This window comes from Myxocyprinus asiaticus, chromosome 3 (assembly GCF_019703515.2).
Source record: "Myxocyprinus asiaticus isolate MX2 ecotype Aquarium Trade chromosome 3, UBuf_Myxa_2, whole genome shotgun sequence".
NCBI lineage: Eukaryota > Metazoa > Chordata > Actinopteri > Cypriniformes > Catostomidae > Myxocyprinus > Myxocyprinus asiaticus.
In genome coordinates, this window is record NC_059346.1 from 8,614,697 (window position 1) to 8,638,979 (window position 24,283).

At 35.9% G+C, this 24,283-nt stretch overlaps 1 protein-coding gene across 1 annotated transcript in view; it reads right to left on the reverse strand.

The window, feature by feature from the left end:
* Positions 1 to 24,283, reverse strand: part of LOC127430129 (kinase suppressor of Ras 2-like) — a 166,957-nt gene that overhangs the window by 14,368 nt on the left and 128,306 nt on the right. The window contains exons 14-18 of the mRNA XM_051679645.1: positions 23,142 to 23,208; positions 21,563 to 21,611; positions 13,477 to 13,844; positions 9,167 to 9,263; positions 6,996 to 7,129 (exon numbers count right to left, since the gene is read on the reverse strand). Coding sequence (XP_051535605.1) covers positions 6,996 to 7,129; positions 9,167 to 9,263; positions 13,477 to 13,844; positions 21,563 to 21,611; positions 23,142 to 23,208 — 715 coding nt within the window. The remainder of the gene's footprint in view (positions 1 to 6,995; positions 7,130 to 9,166; positions 9,264 to 13,476; positions 13,845 to 21,562; positions 21,612 to 23,141; positions 23,209 to 24,283) is intronic.

Genomic DNA, 24,283 nt, shown 5'->3' on the forward strand with positions numbered 1-24,283 from the left:
GTTGTGTCCCTCCTGCCACAACGCTGAACTACCCGCTGAAATGGCCGGACCTTATATCGGCTCCTCAGCAAAAAACCTGAATGAGTGGTTGCATACCAGCTCCTTTTATACCCGTATGTCCGGGGGAGTGGCATGCAAATACCACTCGCCAATTTTCATTGGCCTTTTATCAAAGACCAGAGGTGTCTCGGGCTCCCAAGAGTGACCCCTAGTGTCACTACATCAACACAACGTCTCGTTCCCTCCATCAGGGAACGGAGGTTACGCAAGTAACCATGACGTTTTGGCAAGTCATTTAGGACATCTACTTTGTGCATGTCATAAGTAATTTTTCCAACGATTGTTCACAGACAGACTGATTCACTTTTAATTGACTATATCACAATTCCAGTGGGTCAGAAGTTTACATTCACTAAATTAACTGTGCCTTTAAGCAGCTTGGAAAATTCCAGAAAATGATGTCAAGCCTTTAGGCAATTAGCCAATTAGCTTCTGATAGGCTAATTGGCTAACTGGAGTCAATTGGAGGTGTATCTGTGGATGTATTTTAAGTCCTACCTTCAAACTCAATGCCTCTTTTCTTGACATCATGGGAAAATAAATAAGAAATCAGCCAAGACCTCAGAAACAAAAATTTTGGACCTCCACAATCTGGTTCATCCTTGGGAGCAATTTCCAAATGTCTGAAGGTACCACGTTCATCTATACAAACATTAGTGCGCAAGTATAAACACCATGGGACCATGCAGCCATCAAACTGCTCAGGAAGGAGACACATTCTATCTCCTAGAGATGAACGTAGTTTGGTGCAAAAAGTGCAAATCAATCCCAGAACAACAGCAAAGGACCTTGTGAAGATGCTGGAGGAAACAGGTCGACAAGTATATATATCCACAGTAAAACGAGTCCTATATCGACATAACCTGAAAGGCTGCTTAGCAAGGAAGAAGCCACTACTCCAAAACTGCCATAAAAAAGCCAGATTGCAGTTTGCAAGTGCAAATGGGATAAAGATCTTACTTTTTGGAGAAATTTCCTCTGGTCTGATTAAACAAAAATTAAACTTTTCAGCCATAATGACCATCGTTATGTTTGGAGGAAAAAGGGTAAGGCTTGCAAGCCGAAGAACATCATCCCAGCCGTGAAGCATGGGGGTGGCAGCATTATGTTGTAGGGGTGTTTTTTTGCAGGAGGGACTGGTGCACTTCACAAAATAGATGGCATCATGAGAAAGGAAAATTATGTGGATATATTGAAGCAACATCTCAAGACATCAGCCATGAAGTTAAAGCTCAGTCGCAAATGCATCTTCCAAATGGACAATGACCCCAAGCATACCTCCAAATTTGTGGACAATAAAGTCAAGGTATTGGAGTGGCCATCACAAAGCCCTGACCTCAATCTGATAGAAAATTTGTGGGGAGGAATGGGCCAAAATTCCAGCAACTTATTGTGAGAAGCTTGTGGAAGGCTACCCAAAACGACTGACCCAAGTTAAACAATTTAAAGGCAATGCCACCAAATACTAACAAAATATATGTAAACGTCTTACCCACTGGGAATGTGATGAAAATAAAAGCTGAAAAAAATCATTCTCTCTACTATTATCCTGACATTTCACATTCTTAAAATAAAGTAGTGATCCTAACTGACCAAAGACAGGCAATGTTTTCTACAATTAAATGTCAGGACTTGTGTAAGGTGTATGTAAACTTCTGACTTCAACTAATATATATATATATATATATATATATATATATATATATATATATATATACATACATACATACATACATACACACACACACTGTCAGCCAAAACTTTGGAATAATGTACAGATTTTGCTCTTATGGAAAGAAATTGGTGGCATTCAGCTGATCACAATGTATAGTCAGGACATTAATAACGTGAAAATTACTATTACAATAAAAAATGGGGTTAAGAGCCACAACACTCTCTTCCAATTATCTGTTGTCCAATGTCTGTGTTTCTTTGCCCACTCCAACTTTTTCTTTTTGTTTTTCTGTTTCAAAAGTGGCTTTTTCTTTGCAATTCTTCCCATAAGGCCTGCACCCCTGAGTCTTCTCTTCCCTGTTGTACATGAAACTGGTGTTGAGCATGTAGAATTCAATGAAGCTGTCAGCTGAGGACATGTGAGCCGTCTGTTTCTCAAACTAGAGACTCTGATGCATTTATCCTCTTGTTTAGTTGTACATCTGGACTTCCACATCTCTTTCTGTCCTTGTTAAAGTCAGTTGTCCTTTGTCTTTGAAGACTGTAGTGTACACCTTTGTATGAAATCTTCAGTTTTTTGGCAATTTCAAGCATTGGATAGCCTTCATTCCTCAAAACAACGATTGACTGATGAGTTTCTAGAGAAAGCTGTTTCTTTTTTGCCATTTTTGACCTAATATTGACCTTAAGACATGCCAGTCTATTGCATACTGTGGTAACTCAAAAACAAAGACAATGTTAAGCTTCATTTAATGAACCAAATAGCTTTCAGCTGTGTTTGATATAATGGTAAGTGATTTTCTAGAACCAAATTAGCAAATTAGCATGATTACTCAAGGATAAAGTGTTGGAGTGATGGCTGCTGGAAATGGGGCCTGTCTAGATTTGATCAAAAATTACTTTTTTCAAATAGTGATGGTGCTGTTTTTTACATCAGTAATGTCCTGAATATACTTTGTGATCAGTTGAATGCCACTTTGGTGAATTAAAGTACCAATTTCCTTCCGAAACAGCAAAATCTGTACATTATTCCAAACTTTTGTCCGCCAGTGTGTGTAAGCATAGAAATTATTATTATATAATTATATATAATGGTTAATTGTAATTCATGACAATACAATTGTTCATTGTTATTTCCTGATTTTCATAAAGCATTAATGTTAACTTATACAACTTTTTTATTTTAAAAATTTATTATTTTGTTGAAATTAACATTAACCAAGATTAATAAGTGCTGTAAAATTCATTCATATTAACTAATGTAATTAACTAATGTTAACAAATACAACCTTAATATAAAGTGTTACCAAAACGTAAAGCAAAACAGAAGCATCCGGATGTATTACAGTAATGAGCATTTGGATGGAAAATGTACTAAATAGTCTAAATTTCACGCTCCTAAAAACAGGCCTAATTTTCTTGCTCCTAATTTTCTTATTCCAGGACATGTTTTCATGAGAATTGCTCATGTTGCTTCAAAATTCATGACACCTTTACATACTGTACAAAAAGACATGTCCTCCCATAACCCTCCACTTTGCACTATGAAACACTTTCAAAACTGATAAATAATCGAGACTTATGGAATTTGTCACAGGTTTACCAAACAAATCAAAAGTCTGCCACCATTCACTGTGCTTCAGTGGTCTTGCCTGGAGGAAGGAATGTCTTTGAGTTCAGCCAGCCATAAAAAAGACAATGTTTACTCTTCATACATTGCAAGAGAGCAACAAAACACATCCATCAGAAGCCTTTTTCATTGATATCCGTGTTCAAAGGAGTGTGGCAGAGAAAGGCTTCTTTCATGTCTTTGTCTTTGGATGTAGATATGGTATGTATAGACAGAGGTTCATATCTCTAAGGACCGTGTGGTGCTCGATTAAGAAGGTGGAGGTGATTCGTACAGCACAAAGCAGGATGTTAAATTCAGACTCCCCCTCAGTTAGCTGTTGTTGTGATCTGAAACCAGTGTTGTTCTTTTTGCTCATTATAGCTTAAAATGTGGATTACGAAACCTGATCCTAAATCAATTTACACCAAACGACTCCTCCACATCATATATGCAGAGGTGGAATGGAATTAATTAGTTGACAAAAATGGCATATGACATAATAAATTAAATATTCTCACCACTGAATGTTGAACTGGGATCTAAACTGAAATGATGTGATCCTAAGGGTAGAGTCCACTCAATTAAAGGCATAGTTTACCCAAAAATGAAATGATGGGCCCTATTTTAAGAGCGCTAGTGCTAAGCGCCGTGCTATGCCATAAGTCATACATACAAAGTCAGAGGGCATGGCCATGAAGTTTTGGTATTTTCATGCAAGCATGCATTAAGTATAGGCACAAGTAGGCTTGGCGAAATTGCGCGCACAAAGTGTTAATGGGCTGGGTCAAGTGCAATTTAATTTAGAAATTCTTCTCCAGAACCATATACGTCCTATTATGGAGTCCATTCCATGTCAAGCACCAGTGATATAAACAAAGACAGCACATTTATAATAAGTTGGTAGTGTAAATGGACTGTATGCAATGAATTAGAAGAATAGAAATATGGACTCTTGGACTTTTGTGCAATAACGCTCCTTTTATAGGCATGGAAAATGTGTTTCTCATCAGGATTTGGATTTATGCTCTGTTAAATTAGTCAGAATCAGTGGCGTAACTACTGGCAGGCGGGGCAGCCGCACTGGGGCCCACGGTCTAAGGGGGCCCGTAACGACTGGGCCCTACCTTAAAATGTTTAACTGTATGCATAGTTTAACTGACTATCTACCAGACTATCACTTTACTTCTACCAGTAAATTTTAATTTTGAAAAAATAAATTAATTTCTTAAAACACGAAGAAATTAAACCAAAAATATTTCTAAATTAAAAAAATAAAATTTCAAATGAAACAAAAATATAATCAAAATAAGTAGTGGACAAAAAAAAAAATCATACCATCATTTTACTTTCTCCAACTTGAAAATCACTCTATGACGACAGGTGGAAAATTACCAATACAAATTAGTTCATAAATACAATTGTAAAAATATAAGCATAATAATAATAATTGAAAAATTCACCACAACCTAAAGATAGTTTAACACAAATCTCATAAATATTTGTCCGTATGACATTCGTATGTCATGGACAAAATTTGATGTTCCACTGTATTTTGGACATGAATTTTATTAGCAAACAAATTCGCTGCTGGTGGAGTCTTTAAACTGCAAATGCAGGAACTGAGTTGCAGGAACAGACATGCTTTAGAAACGTTTTAGCGCAACGACTTATTTTTCAAGAAAAACAAAAATAGAAAATTGCGCTTTGCGCCACTTCATCAACGTAAAATACACCCCCAGTTTTCACCCATACATCCAACGGTAGCGCAAACACTCTCACCCCCACACAAGGCAGGTTTGATATTAATATTGCCAAACAACATTGAAACATGAAAAGCATTTGAGAGCTACAGTGGAGGGAAAGATTTAACATCTACAATTATTATTTTTTTATTTTTTTTTTTTTTAAGAAAGTCTTAGAATGACGTGATAGTGATTAAAAAAAGGATGACAGAATGTTCGCTTTGGTGTAAATTACTCCTTAAATTTTGCAGCACACTGAATTTATATTGCTAGAGGGAGTTTCCTGAGACTTAAAGTTATGTTGAGAAAGTCTAAAGTCTCATCAAATGAGATTTCCACAAACTCATATGTTGATAACATCTGTTAGTACCTCAACTCAATGAAGCAGATGTTTATCAAAAACTATGAGGATACTGAAGGTGAAACTGCATTTAGCTTTGTGGCTCACACTCTAATAATTACCGGCTTGGTGTTTTAATAAGCACTTATGAAAGTCATTATGGAATTTCAGGACGTTCTTAATGACCTGTCATGTGCAGTGTGGTGGGTTTAACGTATGCCACTCATCCACTGATAATAAATTGAGCTCTTTTCATATAGTGGACTACTCTAGTTTTAGAAACTATCTACTGTAGTAAGCTGCCTATTTAGACAGCATTATAGGAGCTCTCCGTAAGGCTGTTCTAGAAGGTAGGCAGCAACATAATGCTGCTTTCTAAGATAGCTAGTTTTGGCCAATATATAAGGGGCTGTTCAGACAGAACACGTTCTTGCGTATAAAAAAAAAGAACAAAAAAAGCTATATGCAGTATAACGAAATAAAGCAAAATGCATTTTTAACTTAAGAAAACGTTTTGTCTACAAAACGTGAGGCTCGCTGAAAAAAAAGCGAGACACGGCACAACAGTCCAAGACATCTGTCTAATGCATGTTTACATAGAAAAACAACTGAAAAGCATAAGGTAGCATCACAAGTACCTGTTGCAGAGAAGGCAGCCCTAGAATGTAAAAAAATCCAACCAACAAATCAACAGAAATGTTTCTTATAAATATATCAAACCAATGACGAATTGACCATTTTACCCCATATTAGGGCAGTGGTGGCTCAGCGGTTAAGGCTCTGGGTTATTGATCAGAAGGTCAGGGGTTCCAGCCCCAGTACTGCCAAGATGCCACTGTTGGGCCCTTGAGCAAGGCCCTTGACCCAATCTGCTCCAGGGTTGCTGTATCATGGCTGACCCTGCACTCTGACCCCAGCTTAAATGGGACATGTGAAAAAAAGAATTTCACTGTATACAGTATGTGCAAATGTGTGATAAATAAATACAATTAAATTATATTTGTGAAGGCATATTTTGACAATTAAAGTATTAGCGTTATTAACAAAGCAGCATACTAACTACAAATCAGTCACTTAAGAGAAAAAAAATCTTCAAGTTCTTTTAAACTTGAAATGGTCTCTTAAAAATGTGCCGCTCGTGCGCGTGACACTGAAAAATCAGCGAGACATGGTGCAACGGATAAAAATGTCCATCTAGCACACGTTAACAGAAAAATAATACCAAAACACCATAAAGGATGCAAAAACATGTTCAGTGTGAACAGGCCCTTAGAATGCAGCTGCCTACATAGGCAGTAGAAAACAAGGCAGCTCAACAGGTTTTGGAACAGAGCTTTTGTCTGCAAAAAGACTGGTTAACATCAAAGTCCATTTCTGAAATTGCCCTTGAAATTACTTAAATTGTCTAACGACTTCTTTGACAAATAGTTTAGGAGAGTAATTTTGAAAATGGCTAGCACTTACATTCAATTATTAATATTTTCTACATAAAAAAGAAAAAGAAATGAAAATTATTTGATCGTGAAAAAATGAAAGTACGTGTGTGTTAGTGTATGTTTTGACCTACCTGCCTGCTTGTAGAACACCAGATATTGTGAACAGGCCAAAGTCGGTGATGACCACTTTCCCATTGTCATAGAACACATTCTTTGACTTCATATCTTTGTGAAGGATCCCCTTGGCATGTAAGTATCCCATGCCCTGAAATAAAATGTTCTAAATGTGATCACATGCTTGTATTATGGTAAAGTACAGCTATAGATGGGTATTGATTAGATACAGATGGTACTCAACCAGAATTAACTTTTCCCCGCCGTGGTTGCCGTGGAAACTGTCCAATTGCTGCTCTAAACAGCTAGATGCAACTGTAACCATACTATATCAACATGCTGATGCTGAACGCGCCACAGCTCATTCTCGTGAGAAGTAGATTGCTTCTGGGAAACAACTGTCTTATATTCATAATGCACTAATAAACACCAACATACTTGTTGTTTGCTTTTAAAGAATGTGAGTGAAAAGGAGAAGGCTGTGGATGAAGCCCTGGTTCATGCAATGTGAACGACAAGGAGATGACGGATGTATATGTGTTTAATTAAATAAAAATGGTTTAAAGCCACACAACTGATACTGTGAGTTTGGTATTGGTATTAAAAATGCACAATTTTATCGAGTCGAAAACAGTGATAAACATTTTATTCAAAAAACTTTTATGCAGGGGCTCAAGTGAATCAAGTGGGTTTTTTTTTTTTTATGAACTGGTCAATTTATATGAACTGTCCAAATGAATCACTAGAACACATAAACTTTAAAATCAATTACTGTCACTCGTGTCCGCGTTTGCATTAAAGTGCGCTGGGAGAATCCCAGAATATGACGTAAGAGGGAACCCCCACTATTATAGCGCAATGCAGCATCAGGTGCGAAGAAAAGATAAGGAAACAAACACAGAAGCAACTGTGGAACATTTGGAAATAAAGCAAAGCAATAGAGAACAAAATCTTCCGATGCCTTCCTCAGACATCATATTCGTTATTTACATGCATCACAGGGCTCATTGTCTACGTTTGCTCGGCTGCAGCGTTTGCAATACAATGTGAGAAAGAGCAATACTGTTTTGTCATGTTATACCAATGCTCGTTGTAAAAAGTAGCTTGTTCATGGAAAAGCTACTCAATTGTGAAAACTACTGAAGTAATCTCATACTATTGTATAATATATAACTGTATATTGTTAGTTTCAGCCACAGCTTAAAATGGCTTTTTGCAAAAGGATATGAAAATAAAAACCATGCAACGCTAAAAAAATATGTGTTTGAATTTGTTTTGACAACTTCAAAGTCACCAATATCAAATATTAATATTTATGCGGTCAAATGTGTTTTTATGCAATTAATATCACTTGTCAGCATTCTACTTTTCCACATGTATACAAACAAACATAAGGTAACCAAGTCTCAAACTATGGTCTCTTGCATCAGCATTGAAAACGCATGACCACCAGCTCACTTGGATTTTAGGAGGACTATTATTTTAATCTAAACCACCCCCATAACTTTACACGCATGCCAATAACAATAACAACAATATAAACACATTTACACTTTTATACGCTTTTGAGAGGGGTTTCAGTTAAACCACTCAATGTTAGTCTACCACTACAGACTAATTGGGTCAATTATAACACGGGATAATGCCACCATTAATTTGCTGCAATGTCGTTGTTTTTAGTAGGGACAACAAATCAAATTATGATTGTTCACAATGTATTTTTGGTTCATTTTCAGGAAGGAGGTATTGTTAACCAATATCTATGAAGCAATGGTTTCCATTTACTATAAAAGGCTGACATTCTAGCATTTATATATATATATATATTCCAATAGTTGTAAATTCATTATCTAGGCTATGACTTTAATGCTGCCATTAATTTAGCACCTTCTACACATCAAAATGTAAAAAATACAATAAAAATAATAATTTTAACAATGTTAATCATAATAACTCTTACTTTCTTCACACTAAACTATGGTGCAAAAAGTGCCCCTTTGTGCCACCTGGCATCGATTTTGCGAACAAGTCTCACGTGCGGTGGTTAGGATCATTTTGGTTGACTACCTGCTTTCGGTATAGATATGAAACCGTCCCAACAGTATTATAGTGTTTAAAAAAGTAATGTTTTGCAACTATGTGAATACATTTTATATGACATTTAGATGACAGCCTTGACTAGCCTTACCTTTACTATCTCCTGTGCGATTTGTCTGGTCTTGTTCACATCAAGAACGACTTTTGCATCTCGTACCACTGAGTACAGGGTCCTGCCCTTACACAAACTACAACAGAGAATACACATAAAACCACATATTAGACATCAGTGGAAACCATGACATCAAGATGTGTCCAATTCATGTAAACTTAAAAGGTGCTTGAGCATATTGTGGATTTAGAAAAGAACAGTAGCATTACAGGGTTGTGTACATAAACTTTACCAATACGCCATGCAAATATGAATCTGAATGTACATTTACCATTCAAATTAGCTCTAGGTCTCTGTGCAGAGTTCTGCTAAACATCTAATTTTGTGTTCCACAGAAGAAAGATAATCATATTGTTTTGGCACAGCATGAAGGTGAGTAAATTCTGACAGATTTCATTTTGGGTGAACAATGTCTCAGTGAGCTTCACCTTCAAAGAAAGCAGTAGAAATAGACCCCTCCACCTCAGCAACTATTGTGCTACCTGAGGAAAATGCCTGCATCCTTCCTCGGGCTGCCCTCTTCCTCCCTTTAAACTTTTTAATCAGGGTACGGTAATTATTTATTGCATCACTCTGGCCTTTTGGCCTTCTGCAGTGTGGGACACTTCAAACCAGTGACGCACCGGTACAACGCAAATGCTGAGCTCCATATTTATACCGACAGTATGAAAATGTCTCGCATGCATTGTATATCGTCTGTTAACACTAATAATGTCAGTTCAAACTATTCCAATAACAACAGGCTCTGACATTCTGTGTGCAATTATGTTTTACATGGAAGAAACACCTTTGGAGCAGAAGCAATTCACACTGCAGGGGTGATTTGGAAAACAATCGATGCATAATCACTCAAGACAATGCGAATGCAAACAATCAATATTTATTTTGCTCTAACTCTTAAAGACCAGGTTTTCTGACAATTATACTTCAGTTTGGGCTGTGTGGGCCTGCTCTCCTATGATTAGAGACTATGAATAAAATAATTTAAACTTTTGTCCTTTTTAACAGAAACATAGAAAATCATGCACTAAATTTATTTTGGGATTAGACATTGATAAATGTTTAAAGCCACACAGTTTTGCTAATGTCTGTGGCTCAGGTGGCTACATTTGATATAAGTAGCTCCAACCAAGGCAATATATACAGTATATATATATATATATACATTCATATTTGATTGTATCGACACAGCCCTAATATATATATATATATATACACAGTACTGTGCAAAATCCTAGGCACATAAGATGTTTCACAAAAGCATTTGTCTTAAGATGGTTATTTATATCTTCAGCTTTAGTGTGTCAATGGGAAATATAAATGTTAGAGTCCCAAACATTACTTTTGCAAATAGAAAATATTAGAATAGAAGAACAGGGAGCCCTGCAACAGATGTCATGGCCCCCACAAAGCCCCCCACTGAACATCGTGTCAGTCTGAGATTACATAAAGAGACAGAAGCAACTGAGACAGCCTAAATAGATAGATGAACTATGGTGAATTCTCCAAGAATCTTGGAACATCCTATCTGCCAACAACCAAGAAAAACTGTGTCCAGGTGTACCTAGGAGAATTGGTGCTGTTTTGAAGGCAAAGTTGGTCACACCAAATATTGATTTAGCTTTTTTAATGTTTACTGGACTTTGTATGACATTAAGTGATAAATGAAAACTATTTGTCATTATTTTTGAAGACATCCTCACTATGCAACATTTTTCACAAGTGCCTAAAACTTTTGCACAGTACTGTAAATATATATATTAGGGCTACGTTGATACAATCAAATATCGATATATCGTGATACTTTTTCTCACGATATTGTATCGATACTTAGATCCATGTATACAGGATATACGGTTTATTTCACGGACATGCTGGACCTCTCTCATGTGTTTGGATCTAGGGCCAGCCAAAAATATTGATTTTCTACTTAATCTTCATTTGTACGATCCCAATGTTGATTCTTAAAATGCCAAGATCGCTCTTTCTTTCTATCTGCAATCCCCAACAATCAGATGTGCGTAAATACTTCCCATACGCTACAAAAAATGTCTGTGATTATCCACTGGCTGGTAATTTGTTTGATTTCACCAGTGTTTGAGTGGTGTAGTGGTGAAGAAGTTCAGCAATGAGATCTTTTCAACGCGTGCTGGAAGTAAATGTTTTACACTTTCTGTGTAATGTGAGTCCAAAGACTAGATCCAAGCAAACCATTTGGTGTTTAATAATATCTATTTTAATATGCTTTCTGTTCTCTACAGTCAGTTATTTATCAAAAACAACAAAAGAAACATTTAATTCTAATCACACATACTGTAGCATGGATGCATCAAAGAATCCATTGGACCAAACAAAAACTACAGTCAAAGTCCCTGCCACTGGTCTTAAAGAGTAAATACTTGTAAATAGAACAAATTAGGCATGTAAATAGCAAACATGTATAATATATGCAATTTCAATACACCACATTTATTGATGTAATACATAGACTACATTTAAAAAAAAAAGCTAAAATGTCACCAAAATGATGAAAAACGAATGATAACTTTTTTTAAATTGACATGTAATAATTTAACAAGTTAGAAGGTCCCTTGTATAGTGAATAAGAGCATTAGCTGAAATAGAACTTCTTTCATACTGTATGCAAGCAAAATGGGCATTATAACTGAACTATCTAACTAATTTCAAATTAACTGAAATTAAAAGTGAAATCGAAACATGATATCGTGATGTATCGCAATATATCGAATTGTGACATGTGTATCGCAATACGTATCTTATCGTGAGGTGGTTGGCCCTAATATATACATACACAGTATATATATATATATATATATATATATATATATATATATATATATATATATATACATACTGTATATATGAATAAAATAATAAATATAAAATTATATTTAAGCAATAAGGTACAAGAGGATGTGCTTTATTGCTAATATAGTCACAGCTATAAGGCATTGTTATGCACAACATACAGGGGAGTTCCTGCCATAATAACTTTTCTTAAATGGTTACTATACAATAAAAATATTAAGGACACAGATTTTAACTAAAACATTATTTTTATTAAGTAAGTTAAGTAAGTTAAAAAAAATAAAATTAAAACAATTAAAAAATATTATAAATTTGGATACATTTTTATTCTTGATAAATTGATAGAAAGACACAAACACTAAGAAAAAAAAATTTCTCAAATATTTTATGCCAAGCACCACAGCATCTGTTGGCAGACAAACAGACAGGAAGCACCAATCTGTGTGGCGGGAGGAAAGAAATAATACTGTCCATCTCCTGTTTAAATAAGCACCTGTTTTTCACAGCACTTTACATTCCCACATTAAATAAAAACATTTGCATCCAGTTCAAAGACATCTAGTCTTGTTCAAGTTATGTTGAAAGCAGCAACTTATGCAAACTATGAGGTCATGTTGATCAGAGTGTAAAAGTGAGTCAGCTTCTTCATAAAATACATTAAGATATATTTGACTGCAAATTAGAGAAAAATACCAGTGCATTAAAGGTTTACATAACCTTATTTAATAATTTTTAAAAATAAAAAGGTGGAGCCGTGGCCTAGCGGTTAGCTCGTGTGCTCCAGACGCATTGAGCTATAGTGCTCATGTAAAAAATGCAGGGTAGAATCTGGCCAAAATTGTGTCTTGATTACTGTATATTTATATCTCCCCCTCCCCATCATTTTGTATCATCTTTATTCTTTTGCTATCAATAACAAACATGCATTTATATATACAGTATATGTATATATATATATATATATATATATATATATAATTGCAAGGCACTGTAAAACCATGACACAACAGCCAAAGACATCCATCTGATGCATGTTTACATAGACAAAAACTTAAACATTTTGTGTGAGCGCCCCAATATCTACTGCAGATTGACTTAACTTAATTGGACAAAAAAGGATTGCTGAACTAAAGGCCAATGATAGACTTATGTTGAATAATATGAAAATAAAATAAACAATATTTTTGTGCTGTCTATTCAATGCTTTAGTCAATGCCACTATAACGTAATATTTTTGAATTATCTTCATATGGGGGCTTTTCTTACCGAATATTGACACATGAAATTAATTACGTTTAATTAATATTGGTATTCAATGTGACCCATATATAATATATATTTTTATTTATATACAGTAAATATTTTAATAAAGGAAAAGGCAGGACATTATTTCCTCTAGTTGGAAAGTAAGTCCAATGACATCAAGAAACAAACTGGCATTTCGCACTAGCAAAACTTACCTGGTGATGATGGCCAGGTGAGGAGGTCTCATACACGCACCCATGAACAGGACCACATTCTCATGCCGTGTGTTTCTGTATGCCATCACCTCTCTTTTGAATGCTTTTAGCTGCTCTTCATTGTCTCTTTCAATGTCAATGAGCCGTATAGCCACCTCTCCGTGCCAACGTCCATGATAGACCTGTCCGAAACGGCCCTTCCCAATTAGTTCTCCGATCTCCAGCTGCTCCATGGGAATGTCCCACTCTTGCAGGAAAATGCTTGTCTGGCTGGCCTTGCGTGGGAAGTTCCTCGCGGACAGGAGGGAAAGATTCATCTCCTCGAACTCATCCGCAGAGCCCTCAGCTTCATCATTTCCTTCCTCGTTCTGATTGTGCACAAGTCAGATAGATTAGACAGACAGACAGACAGCTAATACAGACAGACAGACAGACAGACAGATGAATAGATGGATAGACAGACAGATATATAGATCAGACAGCCAGACAGATGGATAGACACACAGGTATATAGATTAGACAGACAGGCAGACAGACAAAGACAGACAGGCAGACAGACAGATGGATAGACAGACAGATATATAGATTAGACAGACAAATGACAGATAGATAGATGATAGACAGACAGGAAAACAACAGACAGACAGACAGACAGATATATAGATAGATAGATAGATAGATAGATAGATAGACAGACAGACAGACAGACAGACAGACCAAAAGACAGAGACAGACAGACAGACAGACAGACGAACAGATGCATAGAGAAAGATAAATATTAGGTTTGGAAACAAAAGACGTTTAAAAGGTCAGAATTTACAGACATGCTCTGGCACACATTTTTGTGAAGGATATGCTTAATGCATTCCTGGGAGGAATTTGAGAAAAAAAAATGTTATATATATATATATATATATATATATATATATATAAATATATATATCACACACATACACACATATATACATTGGACTCAAGATAGCGCCGAGTATGGCTGCTGCGTTGCGAGCATAGTAATGTTTTGTTTGTTTTGTTCACAATTCTTATGTTTTTTGTCTTGGATGTTGTCTAGATGCCTAGATAGAAACTTTGGTTTATAAGCAGAATGTTGTATAAATCGAGCATGCACTAACATATCTTTCAAATTTTGATTTCTTCAAAATGCTGCTATCATCTTAAAGGGTCTCAAAACATCGTGTCTGTCCTGTGTATGCTGAAAATGGGTCTTCACAACAGAATTCCATTTCCCAGCCACTGGTGAAAATAAACTAATCAATGGAATCAAAGATGTTCCCTTATTCATAACCTTTGGGACATTCATAACATTTCTTTCTACATTAAACTCCCTACAAACCTCCACTTTAATACCCCTTAGAAATCTCTTGCTATAACCTCTAGGTCTGAGGGATTTAAAAAGTACCGGTGTTGCCTATTCAACATCATCTGGTTGGGAACAAATTCTATGAAATCAGATCAATTGAGATTTAATAATTTAGGGTGAAAACTCTTTTTGTGCAAAAGTGCATGTGTGTCAGTAGACTTAAAAAACACCTTTGTACCCAAACCTTTCGTTCTCCCACCCCACCTTTAAAAAAAACCTGGGTGTCTAAAAATTCCAATCTTTCATTTTGGAGGTTGTACTTGATAGTGATACTGGGATGATGTGTATTTAAAATTTCTACAAATGTATAAAACTCCCCCTCTGAATGAGTCCAAAGCCCAAATATGTCAAGACAGACAGACAGACAGACAGACTGACTGAGTGACAGACAGACAGACAGACAGACAGACAGACAGACAGACACACAGATAGATAGATAGATTAGACAGAGACAGACAGACAAACATACAGATAGATAGACAGATTAGACAGAGACAGACAGACAGACAGACAGACATACAGATAGATAGATAGATTAGACAGACAGACAGACAGAGAGACAGATGTATAGATGCATAGAGAGAGAGTTCCGGCGATACTGAGCAGTCATCCTTGAGATGAACTCCAGATAAATTGCTAGAAATATTGATAAAATGGTACAATTCAACATAGAACACATCCAAACAACATCTAGGAAGAAGTTTTTGTTGATATTCGACAGATTTGTTATTCTTTTTTATTTATTTATTTATTTATTTTTTATCCTGTCACAACAGAATATGGGTGAAGTCTGAGATAAGCTAATCACAGGGTAACCTCTGCAGAAGAGGATATTCATGTTGGAAAAGACAACATCAAGCAACAGCAACTAAAAAGGAAAAACTCACTGGAAAAGAAAGGTAAAGACATATTTTAAGCAGTCAGTGTCAGTGATCTTCGCTTCAGGAGCAGACAGTGCTGAATCATATTTCTCTTTAAAGGAGCAGCATAGAGAGCCATTTTGGACACAACTGGAATTTTTTTAAGCAACAAAGCCAGTGAACATGGTCTTTTTTCCTATTTGGGCTTATTTGTTCATTTTTATACATTTAATATACTCACTAAGTGTAATATCAAAAAGAAACAAAATAAAAAAAGGCATTTTCTTCAGTTGATTGTTGCCTGCAGCAACTATAATTCCATCTCCAATGTCGAGAATGAAAGACAATTTTTACCTCCTGGAGGTAGAGGTATTGGAGCTAAAATAATTAATATTGTCCCATCTGAAAGACAACAACAACATGGAACAGCTTAAAAATTACATCATGAATTTAAGACAAGAGACTGAATACCTACAGAGAGACAAAAAAAGAGATGCCAAAGGAACTTCAGCAAGCTAAAGAAGACCTGAGAGAAGAAAAATCTAATTTTGGAAGACAATTAACAGAAGTTAAGACAGAAATGCAGAAGGAACTCTTTACGTTGAAGTCAGAACTCCACACCAAAGATGAACTCATCAATAATCTGAAAGAACAGCTCAACTCTGTTTCGGCACCCAAAGAATCTCCTTCTAAACCCCTGATGCTCACTGAAAATCCCCAACCTGAAGAATCACTAGTGCAGAAAGAGCTTCACTCCTCAGCTGATCCACCAGCCCAGATCCACAGCTCTGCTCCAGAGGACCTTAGAGAAACACAGGCTCTTATCCTGACAGAATCAAGTGGTAAATATGTCAATGAGAAAGTTTTGTTCCCAAACATGAAAGCCCAGAAAATGTGGTGCCCGAACACAAGAAGTGCAAGAAAGGATCTGATAAGGATCTGAAAGGATCTGATAAACATCTAAATGAAACTTACAAGCACATTACAATCCACACAGGGACAAATGATTTAAGGGCCACAAAAGGGCATGTGGCTCCTGTGCTCAGAGAGGTGGCCATTAGAGCTACACAATGGTTGCCAGAGGCAAAAATAACCCCGTCCATGTTACTACCATGCAGTGATGTACCATTCCACATCATTTATGGAAATACTATGGAACTCTCCAGAAGCTGTGCACTTCTTCCAAACGTTCATCTCGCCCATCATGAAGATATACGGCCTGATCATATGTATGACGCATGAGTAAATGTCTTTGCCATAGTGCTAAAAAGCACAGCCCTTGGCAACGCATGAAGCAACAGCAGAAATTCAACTGGCAACAGAAGCTCTCAGCCATCAAGAACCCTCCACCATAGTCCAGACCAGCCACAGGACCTTCATCAGAACTCAAGAGCTATGCAGCGGCAGTTCAACAACCACAAAACCCTGCAGCTCCTGAACTCAACCAGATAAGACACACATTATAGACAAACTTAACCATTAAATCATTTAAAATCAGTTGTTGGAATATACAGGGTCTGCACTCTTCTAATTTTGGTAGCAAGACTGTAGACCATGTTGTACTAAGTAGTTTAACAGACATTGATATCTCTATCTTTAATGAGACATGGTGTCACAGTAATGAGACTTTACATTGTCCAAAAGGATAGAGAGAAATTGTTGTTTCCTCATTAAAAAAAAAAAAAAAAAATCTCAAATAAAATTCAGCCGTGATTCAGGTGGAATACTTATATGGCATAAAGACAATCTAAACCACTTTTTTAAAATAGTCAAAATTGAAAATTCATTTATTTGGCTTGAAATAAATTCAGTCCTACCACAGAGTAAACTTTACCTCTGTGCTGTTTATATTCCACCTCATGGCTCTCCCTATTACTTAGAGGAGTGCTTTCTAAAGTTACAGACTGATATCTTACACGTCCAGTCCAGAGGAAATATCCTCATATGTGGAGATTTAAATGCAAGGACTGGGAGGGAAAAAAGATGTGTGGTTTGATAATGAAAGTAAATGTTTCAGAAAAGAACTAAGAAGGCTTTCTAACAAAAAACATAATGAACCAGACAATAAGGCAATAAGGGTTTCTTACTCAAACTGTCTGAAGAATTACAAAAGACTTTTATGCAACAAAAGAGAAACATATTTTAAATCCAAAATTAATGAATCAATACACCAAAACACTTTTTGAAATTTGAAACCCCCAAATCAGAAATGTCACTTCAGAGAGGCTCAATTTGGAAATGTTACTTCAAAAATCTTTATCAAAAAATTTAACCCACAGACCTCAACCAGCCTCAAAGACAAATAAAGCAGAAAATAGAAGATTTTAAAGAAAACAATTAAAAATGATCAAAATCCATTGGATCCATTGGATTTATAACAATGTCAGAAATAATAGAGCATACAAACATTCTTAAATTAAAGAAAGCATGTAGACAGGACAACATTAGCAACGAAATGCTAATGCTAAACTTGGCAGCCCCAACATAATCAAAGCTTAAGTCAAAATAGTCAATCTGTTTTTTTGGTCTGGTATCTTCCTTGAGATCTGGTCTGAAGGACTGATCACCCCATATTTAAAAAAGGAGATAAATTTGACCCCAATAATTACCGCAGCATTTGCATGGGTAGTGCCCTAGGGAATTTATTCTGCAGTATAATAAATAGCCGCATAGTCACACAACATCCTAAATAAATCACAAATTGACTTTTTACCAAAACAGCACACATCCGACCGCATTTATTTTCTTCATACTTTAAGAAAAACATCAATGACAAACGAAGACAAATATTCGCATGTTTATATATTTTAAAAAAGCATTCGATTTGGCATGGTTTATTTTACAAACTTCTTCAAATTGGCATTGGCGGAAAAATATTTTATATTATACAATCCCTGTACGCAAACAGTAAATGTGCAATCAAAATGAGAAATCACAGAATGGTATTCTTCCGGCAGGGACGTGGAGTGAGACAGGGATGCAGTCTGAGTACAACCCTATTTAACATCTATATACCGTAAATGATTTTGCAGCAGCTCTGGAGCAGTCCAGTATCCCTGGCCTCGCTCTACATCACACTGAGGTCAAATGTCTGCTGTATGCAGATGATTTCGTCCTGCTGTCTCCCACAGCAGAGGGTCTTCCACAGAGCTTGTCCCTGCTGGAAGAGTACTGTCAGCAGTGGGCCTTTACATTCAACCTGGACAAAACCAGAGTCATGTTATTCCAGAAGAAGGCCAGATATCAGGGAAACAAATACCAGTTCACCTACAGAGGAGAGGTCCTACAGCACAGCACCAGCTACAGTTATCTGGGCATTGAGATCAGTGCATCTGGGGGTTTCGGTCTGGCTGTAAAAGCATTGATTAAAAAGGCTCAGAGGGCATTTTATGCAGTTAAATCACAATTCTGCCATATGAAATTACCAATTAAAACATAGATTAAATTGTACAACTCAGTCATTAAAGAAATTTTGTTATATGGATGTGAAATTTGGGGACCAGCCTTAAATTTTCAAAATTGGGATAAAACTGCAGTAGAAAAAATTCTGTTGGAATTTGCAAAGAATATTTTGGGGGTACATAGAGGCACTTCCAATACCAGCTGCAGGACTGAGTTAGGCTTATATCTCCTAAACATTGAAATACAGAAGAGATCTGTTCAATTCTGGCATCACCTCCATCAGTCTGATCCTGAGTCTATAAAATATAAAGCCCTCATCGCCAATGAGATCCCACCAGTGTCTCATCCTCTAAATACACTGGCTCTTAAACTAGTTAATGAAAATCAACTTGTGATTAACTCCAGGTACAACTCTAAAATCATTATTAAAGACATTGAGAAAAATCTAAAAGATACTCGTGATAAAACATTAAATACTCAATTTGACCTCCAAAACAAACTCCAATGTTATCCAGCCCTAAATAGAACCACAAAATTGGCAAACTACTTATCAATTAAACAATTTAAAGAGAGAAAAATCTCTCAAAATACAGATGAAGTGATCATGACCTAGAAATAGAGAAAGGAAGACACAAGAAAGCCTGGACACCGAGAGAGCAGAGAATATGCAGACACTGCGACCTAAAGCAAATAGAGGATGAGAAACACTTTCTTCTCATCTGTTCCAAGTACCACACTGTGAGAGAAATGTTTTTCCCCAAATTTGAAATACTGAATCCATCATTCCTTATACTCAGTGATAAAGAGAAAATCCCCTATATACTTGGAGACGACGACAGCACAGCTGCACTGGCTGCTAAATATGTCATTCACACTGTTAGACATGATTAATTCATTCTATACATTTAATTCATATTGTATATATTCTCCTATTTTGTATATATTTTGTCTTTTTATTCCATTTAATCATTCTTAGTATTTAAATGTTAAAATTTTCTTTCTAGATTAGATGGATAGAAAGACAGATATATAGATTAGACACACAAATGACAGACAGACAGAAAAGACAGACAAACGACAGACAGACAGATCAAACAGAAAAGATAGACAGACAAATGACAGATAGATAGATAGACAGACAGAAAAGATAGACAGACAGACAGACAGATAGAAAATAAAGTGTGAGAGATAGAAAAGAAAGAGTGAGAGACAGACAGACAGACAGACAGACAGACAGATGAATAGAGAGAGATATAGATTGGACAGGCAGAGAGACAGAGAGACAAACATATAGACAGATGAATAGAGAGGTATATAAACTGGACAGACAGACAGATGAATAGAGAGATATATAGATTGGACAGGCAGAGAGACAGACAGACAGATGAATAGAGAGGTATATAAATTGGACAGACAGACAGACAGACAGACAGATGAATAGAGAGGTATATAAATTGGACGGACGGACGGACGGACGGACGGACAGATAGATAGATAGATAGATAGACAGACAGACAGACAGACAGACAGACAGACAGACAGACGAATAGAGATATTTATAAATTGGATAGACAGACAGACAGATTAGACAGACAGACAGACAGACAGACAGATGAATAGAGAGATATATAGATTGGACAGGCAGAGAGATAGACAGACAGATGAATAGAGAGGTATATAAATTGGACGGACGGACAGATAGATAGATAGATAGATAGATAGATAGATAGATAGATAGATAGAAAGAAGACAGACAGACAGACGAATAGAGATATATATAAATTGGACAGACAGACAGACAGATTAGATAGACAGACAGACAGACAGACGAATAGAGAGATATATAGATTGGACAGGCAGAGAGACAGAGAGACAACATACAGACAGATGAATAAAGAGGTATACAAATTGGACAGACAGACAGACAGATTAGACAGACAGATTAGACAGACAGACAGACAGACAGATGAATAGAGAGATATATAGATTGGACAGGCAGAGGGACAGAGAGACAAACATACAGACAGATGAATAAAGAGGTATACAAATTGGACAGACAGACAGACAGATTAGACAGACAGATTAGACAGACAGACAGACAGACAGATGAATAGAGAGATATATAGATTGGACAGGCAGAGAGACAGACAGACAGATGAATAGAGAGGTATATAAATTGGACAGACAGACAGACAAACAGACAGATGAATAGAGAGGTATATAAATTGGACAGACAGACAGACAGACAGACAGATAGATAGATAGATAGATAGAAATAATAATTTAGGACTATGAAATATCTCAAAGTACCATGATATTACCATATGATACCATCACTGTGATATGGTACTATCAAAATACTTTTTTGTAAGGGTATAAAAATTGATTTCTTGTTTTCTAAAGCAACCAGTCAGCAAGGCTAAAAAGAAACAGGATGACTCACATCAGACATTGGCTCAACTGCAATTTGTAGCAAGGGACTCCCTTTGGTACTGTGTGATAAAAAGATAAAAAGATTAAAAGAGAGTAATTTACTTCAGCAGAACAAATCTTTCTTTTTCAACAATTTTTATAAATGCATTAAAATACATAGTTTACAGTCCTCCATCAGAAAGGATAAAATAACAAATATATTCTTATATCTCCATAATTTCATAATTATCTGCATATTGTTCATATATTTTCAAACTGTTCTTGATTATGCTATTAACTTGCTCAGTGGCTTACAATTAACCACTTCTATTGGTACTATTTGACATGGGGAATAGAAATTATTTCAAGACCTTAGTATGCAGAACAGAAAGTTCCATGCAGCAGGTCTGGCATATAATGAACATCTTGTACTCACAAAAAGATGCAGTGCCTAGAATCGTATAAAACTCTAGTCCTTATTCAACCTGGGTGTTGACACCACCAGGAGCAGTCAATGCGTTTATATAAGACAAGCAGTGTCAGTGGTAACAGATATAGCATGCCTTTTACCCTTGTTTGGGTTGAAAGATATGGGGCGACAGTGCCGGAAGATCTGTCAGTCTGTTGATGTGCACATGTCTGTTACCAATTGTACTCTACAACAGTGTCAGACAATTCATTTCAACAGCAATATGATACTACGTAATGCAGTTCCTTTTATTTCCATGTATAAGGTATTTTTGTAGTTACTGTATCTTGATTGAGCTAATTAAAGAAGGCATTTTTGTTTATGGGTCTTTGGGTTTTCCAAAACAGTTGCAGATCTGGTTGACAACATCAGTGTAGCGTAAAGTCAAGCTCCACTGTTTGGCAAAAGTGTATGCATGTGTGAGACTTGTCTTTAGTCACATCAGTCTTTGCACCATGAATATTTTTGCTCCAATAATTCTGTAATCCAAAATGTTCATTTCAGCCATAAATAGACACAAGCAATGTCGAAACTGTCTGACATGTCTGTGGCCTCTCGTTGGCCATCGCTCTAAATATGGACACAGCGCAAGAAAACATTTTCAGAACATAATATTTCAGACAGCCTTGGATTATCTATGTTCTGATATTAATAAGAGGCTTTTTAACCAGTTTAGTTCATGGTTTTACGCATCTAAACTGATCCACGTTTTTCATCAATCAAATCTTTAGTTCTAGTTTTAAAACTAGATGTTGTTGTTTTTTTTTTTTTTTTTTTTTTTTTGCTTTTGTTTTTTTTACCAATCAGAATAGAAAATCAGTCTATATACAACAACTACTGTATAACACAGGAACATCCTTTCTTTGCTCAAGTTCTTTTGATTATTTTCCTTTTTTATTATTATTTTACTTGCTAAAATGTGTCTTAGATACATTTTACACAAAGAGACAATGGAATTGTCATAACAAGTCATAATGATCTGGATAATCTGCATGTACTATTCACATATTCAGTCAGCAATATTTACCATGCATACTGATGTCATCTTGTTTCACATTTTTAGATTAGTTCAGATGCATCTTAAAACATCAAATCGACACTAAACTGAACCAGACACACAAACACACACACACACACTCACCCAGGCTCAGATAAAACAGGATGTAGAATGACTTGAGGGGCTCTGCTGGGGACCTCAGGGGCCACATCTACAAAAAGGGAGGGTAAAAAGATATACAGAAGGCAGAAACAGAGAAAAAATAGAGATAATGATGAGATATAGCCTATGTTTATAGTCTAATAGGAAAATAAATGTGTCATATTTTGGAAACGTTCATGAATACCGCGGAGAACAACAACATTTTGTCCCGATTTTTCTTTGCAACAAGAGAAGATTTTATATATATATATATATACACTACCGGTCAAAAGTTTTGAAACACTTGACTGAAATGTTTCACATGATCTTAAAAATCTTTTGATCTAAAGGCATATTTTTAAATGTTTGAAATTAGTTTTGTAGACAAAAATATAATTGTGCCAACATATTAATTTATTTCATTATAAAACTAAAATTTAATTGGAAAAAAAAAAAGGATTTGAAATTGATGACTTGGACCAAATAATAAAGAAAAGCAGCCAATAAGTGCCCAGCATAGATGGGAACTCCTTCAATACTGTTTAAAAAGCATCCCAGGGTGATACCTCAAGAAGTTGGTTGAGAAAATGTCAAGAGTACATGTCTGCAAATTCTAGGCAAAGGGTGAATACTTTGAAGATGCTAAAATATAACACAGTTTTGATTTATTTTGGATTTTGTTTAGTCGCAACATAATTCCCATAGTTCCATTTATGTTATTCCATAGTTTTGATGACTTTACTATTATTCTAAAATGTGAAGAAAAATAATTATAATAAAGAATGAGTGTTTCAAAACTTTTGACCGTTAGTGTTTTATATATATATATAATACATAGGCCTGTTATTATATTATATTCTAGTAATATATTTCTGCCCTAAATTCATCACTTTCACACGTTCTTTTAAGGCTTTCCGATTATACCCATGAGCCCTTATTTCACATGAAGGAAATTCTTTATGATTCTGTGTGTATTTGAAAATATGTTTCTTCATTCTATCATCTCCACAGAAATAAGAGTAAATGGACGACTCCTTCTCTGTGTCACTGCATGTCATTAACACTGCGTGCATGAACTCAATGACCAACTATCACCTCAATGACCAGAAACATTTGCCATTCGCAAACCATACATTACAGTGAAA